This window comes from Chinchilla lanigera, unplaced genomic scaffold (assembly GCF_000276665.1).
Source record: "Chinchilla lanigera isolate Chin_1 unplaced genomic scaffold, ChiLan1.0 scaffold00242, whole genome shotgun sequence".
NCBI lineage: Eukaryota > Metazoa > Chordata > Mammalia > Rodentia > Chinchillidae > Chinchilla > Chinchilla lanigera.
The window spans coordinates 12,422-22,760 of NW_004955643.1; the positions used below are offsets into that span (position 1 = coordinate 12,422).

Consider the following 10,339-nt stretch of genomic DNA (forward strand, 5'->3'; position numbering starts at 1 on the left):
CACTCTGTTCTGCATGTCCCCCTTTAGATAACCATACATTTCCTTTATGGTTACAGTGTTTATCTAGGGCCAGGGAAGTGAGGAAACAACCCAGGCAGAGTCATAAGTGGTTATCTGGGCCCGGGTGTTCTTTGTCTTTGGAGAAGCATTCCAGGGCAAAGTTGACTGCAAAGTTAACTTTTTACAACCCCTCTGGGATGTTTCTCAAGACACATTTTGAAGCTTGTACTAAGACTAAAACTAAGACTACTCTAATTTAAGAATGATATGCTAAGAGTCGCTGTCCCCTACACTCAGAAGGACAAAGCTGGAATAACTGCCGCAGTGAAATATATAAGAGGGCTTTGGATTCCATTTCCAACTGTGAAGTAAATATCCATGAATCCACAGAGTTGGAAATGACAAATGAATAAATAAATGAATGACAATGTGTGAGTCAGGATCCTGCAGGCAAACAGCAATTATCTTACCCTATGTTTCCATGTAACTATTTTCTTGTCTTTTCACCCACCCATCTATCCATCCATCCACACATCCATCCATCCATCCATCTGTGAATTTAATCTTATTTTTAAGAATAAAGTTTTAACTCATGCATAAATGATGCACAGTGGGCACATCAAGGGTCCTCTGCTGTATAGTTCACATTTAGTGTTACCTATTACGTTTTGGAGCTATCTGAATGCGAGGAACTTGCTGTCTCCCAGTGCGGGGAGATGATAAGGACATGGAATGCTGATTACCCAATTTGATTAGTGCACATTGTATGCCTGTGATGAAATATCACAACAAACTCTCTTAATATGTACAATTATGACAGGTTAATAGAACAAATTATTTGTTGTTACTACCGCACTCCCTAACTTATGACTTGTCAGACCTGAGGGCAGATAGTGGAGTTCACATTGTTGGACTCTCACACTGAGGAGGCCTGGAGCTGGGCTCTGATCTTCACCACCACCTACTCCTGAGCTCTCAGGCAGTCCCACACCTGAGAATGGAAGCTGTGAGGGGGATTTTTCAAGGAGTGACTTTCTAAGATATGAATAATCACTTCATCCATAGCAAGGTTTTCTCTTTCTGCAAGCCATTTAGTGTGTGGGTTGATTGCCAGGCAGTGAAGTTTCTTGCTCCATCCGGGGGAGAAAATACTTCATTGAACCAAAAATCTTCCAGTGGTGGCAAGAAATGAGACATTCTGCATTTCAGAGATATTCAAGTGAGATCTTGAAGATCAGAAACTAGCCACCAGATCACTGAGCAGAGTTCTTTTTTTTTCAGCTGTCTTTGTCCTGTTCCGAAGAACTGACACGCCTTAGTTTTGTCCAGCAAGATGGGATCTACAGGTCTAAGGTGTTCTTGCAAACACTCAGGTTTCTATGGGGAAACCAGGACCGTGTTGCTGAGTTCTACTTCAGCAAGGCTGGGGACTGACATCACATGGGAAAAAATATCTACACCCCGCTGCAACCAAAGCACATGCTTGTTAGAGTGAACATAGGTCCCCTCCATGGAGACCCTTGAAATCAGTGGTGTTGCATGCACTTCACTCAGACAAGTATAAGTCCCAGGCACATGAGTCACTCAAGCCTTTCTAACTCAGGATAAAGTTTGTGTCAGGGTCAGTTTACTCTGAACTAAGTGGGACTGGAACACTGAACGGCACCTACAATATTTTTATTGTAAGTGAGGTTATGAATGTGGAAATAGATCTGAGTTAGAATCCATGCATATTTAGACCAATATGCACGTATCTGTATTATCTGTAGTGTCTATCACGTTGTGGGACTGCATCTATCTGTACATAAGAAATGTCCCATGCTAAACTTGTACTGTCCCACTAACCCCGGGAGCTGAGATGCGGTTAGTTTAGCCAAAAAGCTTTTACTCATCTCTGAATATGTTGAGCTGCATGAAAGACTGTCCGCTGCATGTCTTGTCTGGGAGTAAGAGGGCACTAGGCCTGGTGCAGAGGACCTCAGAGAGGGGGCACTGAGCTCAGTGAGGGCACGGCCAGCATCCACAAATGAGCAGCATGTCCATCAGTGCAGCAAAGGGACACCACCCTCTTCCTTTTATGCTTTTCTATATAAGCGAGCATCTTACCTGAAAATACCCAACTAGGCATCTGGATTACATCGAAGTCAACCTTCGCTTACATTCAGGAACTTGTTATCTGGAAGACTGTGGTGGGATTTATACAGCTAACCTGCCAGCAAGTGGAGCAGTCTTGCTTCCTCCACTTTGGGTGGTGGTTCCCAGAGGCGAGTGTTCCAGGACTCAGACGGGAAGAGTGGGGAAAGCTGCATCTGACCCGGTACTCACTGCGTTCTATCTCCCAGGTGACTTTCCCAGATGCAGAATCAGGGCCTGGCATACTGAATCCCTGTCCCTGACCCGTTTTGTCTCTGGTTACTCCATCACTATCCCTTACAACTGGAGCTGTGTCAGTCTGTCTACAGGGAAAGGAGTGGAATGGATGGCGCCAGCTGGTAAAAGTGGAAACACAGCTTCAAGTCCCTCCCTGAAAAACCTACTCAGCATCTCCAGAGACACGTCTAAGCACCAGTTCTTCCTCCAGCTGAATTCGGTGACGTTTGAGGACACAGCCCTGTATTACAGTACAAGAGATCCAGTGAGGGGACATCAGTCAGGGTGAGCCCAGAGAAAAACTTCCATGCAGGGCTTCTATGGACAGCAGGGGGCGCTGAGGATCCACGGAGCACCAGCAAGGATTCCAGCAGACACTGTAGAGAAGGAAGCTGGGGTGTGAAGGCTTCCTGTGGTCCTTTTCCTCTGTGTCTTAGTATCATATGACCTGCAGAGACCCTGGACTACACCTGTCTACTACAGTTGCCTTATGAACTATCCACTTCCAAAGAAAATAAAAGATGTTTTTGTGAACTTTCACTCATATGTGTGTTTACATAGTCATTTATTTCCTCGTCTCTCTCATTTCAATTTTTTGAAAGCCAAGCACACCGCTTATCCCCCAAAAGTAGACTCGAAATTTTGAGAACTGAGGTATCTTTACAACGTCAAGTCATCATAATTTAAAAATAAATTTAATGGGGTGTGATGTACACCTCCTAATGCCAGCTCTCAGGAGGGTGATGCAGGAGAATCACCATGAGCCCAAGATCAGCCAATTTTACACAATGAGTTTAGTGCCAGCCTGGAATACACAGTGAGACCCTGTCTAAAACACAAAAATAATACTAATAACAAAACCAAGTATAATAAAAATAAATTTGCTACCTTTATTACCAGGAAGGGCCACTGTCTGACGCAGGAATGAGTTTCTGACTGAGAAATTAAGTCCTTCCTATTCATATGCATAGGGTTTGAGAAGACACAGCTCTCTCCTCTGCTGGGCCACCTCAGGAGACCTGGTCCCCAGGCTCAGCCAAGCACAGCCTGGAACCCTGCATTCAGAAGAGGAGGGAAGAAGGGCAGCCACCGTGGGCTTAAGGCTCCAGGGTCCTCGCTATGCTCTCTGTCCAAAGGGACTGTGCAGGATGAAGACGTGAACACTCACAATGGGACTTAATGATTATTTTTATTTCTATTATATGCAGGGCTCTCTGTCTCTCTCTGTCTCTGTCTCTCTCTGTCTCTGTCTCTGTCTCTCTCTGTCTCTCTCTCACACACACACACACATGCACACAGAGAAGTTTTCATGGATTTACTAGTTTAATTTTTTTAAATACTGGGAATCAAGCTCAGGACCTTGTGCTTGCCAGGCAGGCACTTGTGCCCCTGAGCTATATCCTCAACCCTTTACTAGTTTCATTTTAGAAAATGTGTATCTAATATTAAATATTATAGATTCACAATATTCATTTTTCTTTTCTAAAGAGTTGTCATCATTTATTTTATTTCATTACTTTCTGTAATTGTCAATCACTTATCCCTGCATGCTTTTCCGTAAAATGAAATGTTACTTCTCTTTATTTCCTTCTTCTGGTCAAAGCTTCTTGTGTAGCAGCTGTGCACTGAGCAGAGGGAAAGGACTCATAGTCCTGGTTCCTCACGCACTTGGCCCCGAGAGCAGCGTGGAGGTGACGCTCTCTCACTGGAAGTCCCACCTCCAAAAAGTAGAGCAGAGGGAAATTAATTTCTCAGAGCTGGACCTCACATCCAGCTCATCTTGGCACCCAGGGCATCCTCTGTCTGTTCACCCTGCTCTGCTCCTCACTTGGAACCAAAATAATCACTGAGCTGCCCAGTATTTAAGGATTGAGATGTTCCTGGTCCCTGGTGTGCTGTCACAGGCAAACCTGCAGCATCCAGCCAGGGTGGGGACACCTCAGTCACCTAGGATGTAGCCAGCTGTTGCCCTTCTGAATTCCTGCTTCCCGAGAGACCCCGGAAATCTCTCCTAATTACCTATGTGACTCCTGCTGTGCCCCTGTTCTCTGTCTTTTCTGGTACAAGGATGAATGTCAAGATGTATTTTCAACTGGGTTAGATCAGATCCTTCACTCTATGAGTAGGTTAAAGTTGGTCTCTGAAGTTACCTGTTGTTCCTGTTCCAAGCTCATAAGAAACTAATAAAATCATTACCAACGTCCCCCAAACTATGAAATCCTGTAAAAACCAAAAATCATCATTTTTTATTGGACCCATTAGAAGCCTGAATTTCAGTAAGACTGACTACCCAGGAAAAAGAAATCAGGACACAGCATAAAGACTGAGATGTAGAAGTTTCATCAGATAAACATCCAAGTTTATTATTAAAAGTATCTGCAATTTATGAAAGAACAGCACGCAATTCATTGGGGTTTCTTGAACTCTCTAAGGAGAATTCATTTCCCAACAGAGTGCAATAATTTTCTAACTTTCTTCTGTGCCTTACTAGAAGGGCATTTAATACTCATCCATATCAAACCTGCATATAACGAAATCTGTAATTTTTTCTGTCAGACACCTGAAAATGCAGCCATAGACGCTGAAGCTTAGACAAATCCACAGCTGTATTCATATTTTCAGGTTTTGGTTAGAGCAGCAGTCATTTATAGATAATGAAATCTGGTTTTTTTGTTTGTTTGTTTGTTTCTCCGGTACCGGGAACCGAACTCACGACCTTGCGCTTGCCAGGCAGGCGCTTTTGCCGCTGAGCTAAATCCCCAGCCCCTTGAAATCTGGATAGTTCCATACATCTGCTCAGATTTTATCATCTAAAACTAAATGTTAACACACATCGATGCTTGCAGGGTTTCAAGCTGACAAAATTCAAACTTATTTTTCTGTACTGAGAGAATTATCATTTACAGACTCCATGGAAAATAACTGTTTTTGGTACTGGAGATTGAAGCCAGGGCTTACACCCTGATGTATAGTGCACCCCCGGCCCCCTTTAATGGTAGGCAGGATCTTGCTGTGTCACTCATTGCCAGAGGTGAATGAAACTTGTGATGAATTTGCCTCAGACTCTCAGACTTCAGAGATTACAAGTGTTTGCCACTTTGTCTGGCTCCATGGAAAATTCCTTCTAGTCTTTGGAGTCCCTGTCTGCCTCTCAGGATGATGGGGATAATTTTCTCCTCTGTGCACAGATGTGTGTGGGACAGTAGACCTCGTGGGGATGGCAAAGCTTGGGGACATTGATCACCTCTCATTTCTGGATGAGAAAGAATATTTAATTATGCAAGTACACCAATTTTATTTATGTAACTTGCTGAAATGAAATCAGTTTTCAGAAAGAAAATTCTTTCTGTTCAACTGAATGATCTGATTTGTGTGGCATAGATTTAATCTTATGTTGGTCAAATTTAGGCCAGAATCACACTTTCTGAATTCCTCAAAAATAAATAGATTCAAGAGTGAGGAGCTTCAGTCACAGCTCAGCGTTTCTGAGGCAGGGATGAAGACACGCAGGGTTACTGCTCATGACCGTGAGTGGCCTGCTCTGCCCTTCCTCTGCTTCTCACATGTTCCTGTCTACATTTGAGATAGTCAGCACATGCTATAATCTGATATCTCTGGTCTTCATGGTTTGGGCTTTGGCAGAGAAGACCCTCAGAACAAAGAGCAGTGTGTAGAAGATGTCAATAGCAGAAACACAGCTGCACAGCGTTACCAGTTGTAGATACTGTAAATAATAAACTTGGATGCTTATCTGATGAAACTTCTTGGAGGAAGTCTCCGAGACCTGCATCCTGGGAGCTGGGCCAGTGTAGGAGCACAGCAAGGCCGTGAGGGAGCTTGCTGTCAGCCAGCTCTGCCCCGGAGGCCAGTTCACTACTAAAAGCCTGAACTCCACCCTGGGAGGAGCAGAGTGAAGTTAGATGTGGAGCCTTCTGTCTCCTCAGGATTGACTGGGCATGAGGACAAGGTGGGCTGTCTGTGAACGGTGCTTGAGGCCTGACACACATGTGGAGACACACTGAGGAGCAGGCACCTGTCCAAATACGAAGTGAAAAAGTGCCACTCTAGTGTCCCTCTCTTATGCTAACCTACTTCCCCTTCTGTCTGTCATAGAGTGGACAGGACCTAACATGCAAGAATATCCCCAGGCACACAGTGCTCTTGTAGAAGGGTCACCATCTGTCCTGGTCTCATTCTCCAGAATAGGAGATAAGGGGAAGACCCTGTGTATAGCAATGGGGGCTCTCAGGCTTGACTTCCTCCAACCAAAGGCATCACCTGAGGCTTTGTGTCTGACAGCCTGGTCCTGCGTGGCCGGGATCCCCCATGGGGAGCAGATGTGGAAGTCACACCTGAGGGGCCAGGTGCTGCCCGTCACAGCCTTGCGCCCTCTGTGCTCTGAACCCTGAGTCCTCCCATCAGGGTCAGGACCTGAGGAGGGAATGCAAATCTCTTCCAGCTCCTCCCCTCTTGGGTTGAAAAGCCCAGCAGGGCCTGGGTCAGGACACCTGTGTCACCATGGACAGGCTTTGTTCCCTTCTTCTGCTGCTGACCGTCCCTGATTGTGAGTGGCTGGGTCAGTGACTCAGGGATGCAAAGGCTCCTGTCCTCACTTGAACCAATTTCAAATTCTTTTGTGTTTTTCCACAGGGGTCGTGTCCCAAATCACCCTGAAGGAGTCTGGCCCCGGACTGGTGACCCCCACCCAGACCCTCAGGCTGACCTGCTCCTTCTCTGGCTTCTCACTGAGCACGACTTATACAGGTGTAGGCTGGATCCGTCAGCCCCCAGGAAAAGGCCTGGAGTGGCTGGCACACATTTGGTGGGATGATGATAAATACTACAGCCCTGCCCTGAAGAGCCTGCTCTCCATCTCCAAGGACACCTCCAAGAACCAAGTGATCCTCACAACGACCAGTGCGGTCCCTGCAGACACAGCCACATATTACTGTGCAAGAAGAGCACAGAGACTCAGCCTCAGGATCCTCCTGTACAAGATCTCAGCTCAGTTCCCTCCCCATCTGCAGATCAGGATGTGTGGAGAGTGCGCCCTTCCTGTCAGCCTCTGGGGAATTCTCTCCTCCCTAGAGCTTGAGGCCCCATCTTCCTGTTACATTTTACACTCTATATAACTTGACCTTCTTAGTTGTTCATGCAGGAGAGATGATATTTTCTACATATAAATTTCCTCATGACAGTTGCCTGGTAGCTGGGCTGTCACGGGATACTGATAGAATGCAGCCTGTGCCCATATCCCAGCTAGCAACAGAGTACAAGTCACGGCAACACAGTCCAGTAAAGATTGGACTGCAGGATATGAAACTGACAAGTCCAGGCTTCAGAAATCATGCTGTTATATTTTAGACCTGAAATGTCTCCTAATGCTCATGTATGGAAGCCTTGACTCCCGTGCAGCAACATTCAGATATGCGGCCTAGAGAGGTGATTAGATCATGTGAGCAGCAAAGTCTTCAAAGAGTTCACCCATTGATGTGGTCTTAGCTGAGTGGGCTATTGGAAGTCCAGCCCTCCTCTGAGAAAGTGGTCATGAGGATGTGGTCTTGTGGATTATGTCTTATCCTCAGCCTCTCTCTCTCTCTCACCCTCCCCTTCTTCCACTTCCTCCTCTTCCTTCTCTGTCATGTAACTGTGGTTTGCCGCATGCTCCACTTCCTTGTGTTCTGCCTCACCACAGGCCCAAAGCTATGGAGACAGGTGGACATGGACTGAACCTCAGAAACTGTGAACCACCATAAATCTTTCCTCTTCACATAGGTTTTCTCAGATACTGTTTCCTAAGGACTGTGAGCAGTTAAACACTCATCTAGATTTACTGAAATACAGATACCAGCATTTTTTTTTGTAATTTAAAGAAAAATATAATCAAACACATCTGAATAACATGATTTGTGAAATAATAAGCATTGTGTCACCATGATGGAGGGTCTGACAGAGTGTGCAAGTTAACTTCAGATTTTGTTAATGGAGTTTTTTCTACTGAAACTGTCTGAGGCAAGAATGAGGGGCTCAGGAGAGTCAAAAACATGATACTTGGAAAGAGAAATTATAAACTTGATGTTACACACATTTCCTTAAATTTCATTAGCAATTTGTAAAAAAAAATATAAATACGAATGTTCACTTCGCACCAAGAGCCAATAGTTCATCCCTTGGCTCCACGGTTCCCTCGTGTCTGCTGCCACATATTCATCAGCATGACCTGCACTGTTTGGAGACCAGCGTGAGCTGCGGACTTCTCACTCTCTCGTGTTCACGGCATCTGTTCTCATGCTCCAGATGCCAGGGCCTTCGTTCTTCTCATCTGTCCCCATCTCTTCCCCTTTTGGAGTTCACTGACTCCTATTGTACACCAACATTATTCCAAAAATAATGCCCATTTTATTGTCTTCCTACTTAAACTAATCCTCAGGTATCATCTATGGACATTTAAATTACTCCTTGTGACAGCTGTGTGAAAGCTGACTATAATCTGGTTGACAAGATTGTGTCATTTCTATTGTTTTCATTTCTCCAAATTCAGATTGGTTCTTTCATTCATTTTTTTACTTTGAAAATTTTTACAAGTACGTGTTTGTGGTACATAATGATGAGTTGATACATGCACATCTCGTGATGCATTATTAGCACTTTTACCCCTTTATTCATCTTCATGGCTGAACTTATGCTAACTTACTTATGCTGTTATATTTGTGTTTTCCTTTAGAATTTCAACATATTCACCTAATAATATTTCTCTGGAAGCTGAATCCACCAGCACCCAGGAAAGGAGATTGAATGGATGGCACAAGAATTTTTAGTGGAGACACAGCTGATAATTCATACCTGACAGTCAAATCAGCATCTCCTGAGATGCATCCAAACTACATTTCCCTGCAGCTTGGCTCAGAAACCATGGAGGACACAACTGTGCTTTACCATGCAAGAGATGCAAAGAGGATATATCAGTGTAAGCCCAAGCACTAAACTCTCTGGGGTGCTCCAGACCAGCGGGGGTGCTCAGAACCAGAGGGGTGCTCAGGACTAGCAGAGTGTGATCAGGACAACGGAGGATTTGCAAGAGCAGTAGGGAAATCTTTACACCAGCATAGGGAGTACTAAGGATCCTCAGGAAACCAGCTTGAGGCCCCGGAAAAGTGTAGAGAATGAAGCTGGGGAATGAGGTTTCTGGCTGTCATTGTCCGAACTTTCCTCTATCTCTTAGCATTGTCAACAGTGAGGAGGTCCTGAGATACGTCTATTGCAGGTCACTTGAAGGGAGCCAAGCTCGAAGGTGTGTGAGTGTTGTGGTTGGTGTTTAGTTAGAATACACACATATGTGCTAAAACATTTATTTCTTTTCCTCCTTCATATTCATTTCAGTGTAAGGATTATCCCAACTTGCATGTACTAGAAAGCAGACTAAATCTGAAAACTTGTATGCTTTGGAATGTGCATTATCATGATCAGCTCTATAATGAAAACTTAATCAGGTAATTTTGCCACCATGAGAAGGAAATATCTCATGCAGGAGTAACTGTTTCATTGAAGGAAATGTTGGAATAAAGGAAGTGCAGAAAGGAGAATTTACAGAAAACTCTAGGAATTTATGGGTACTTCTCCATTACCTTACATGACCACAGTAAGATTTATGTCAGTACTTACCAAACTGTATATTTGTATTAAAATGTATCCTATTTAGTCATCACAAAATTATTACACATAAAGAGGACAATTTAGATTGGAACTATTAATACAGATGTAGGTAGTGAAACAGGTTATATCAGAGTCAAATATAGGATTCAAGAATGCTGGTGATCTATTTATTTTATCTAAAGATTAGGCAATCTAAAGATTAGGCAATCTTTAGAATGCTGAAAAATCATGTCATGTTCTCTCATTAGAGGAAGAGGTCAGAAAACATCAGGAAGCATGAACTGCTCATGCAGCAGGTAAGCACTGTGAGAAGGAC

At 44.2% G+C, this 10,339-nt stretch overlaps 1 gene segment (V, D, J or C); it reads left to right on the forward strand.

The window, feature by feature from the left end:
• Positions 1-6,834: 6,834 nt before the first annotated feature.
• Positions 6,835-7,502, forward strand: LOC102007291. The segment is given in 2 exon segments: positions 6,835-6,934; positions 7,021-7,502. Coding segments are annotated over 2 exon segments (528 nt in total).
• Positions 7,503-10,339: the final 2,837 nt, after the last annotated feature.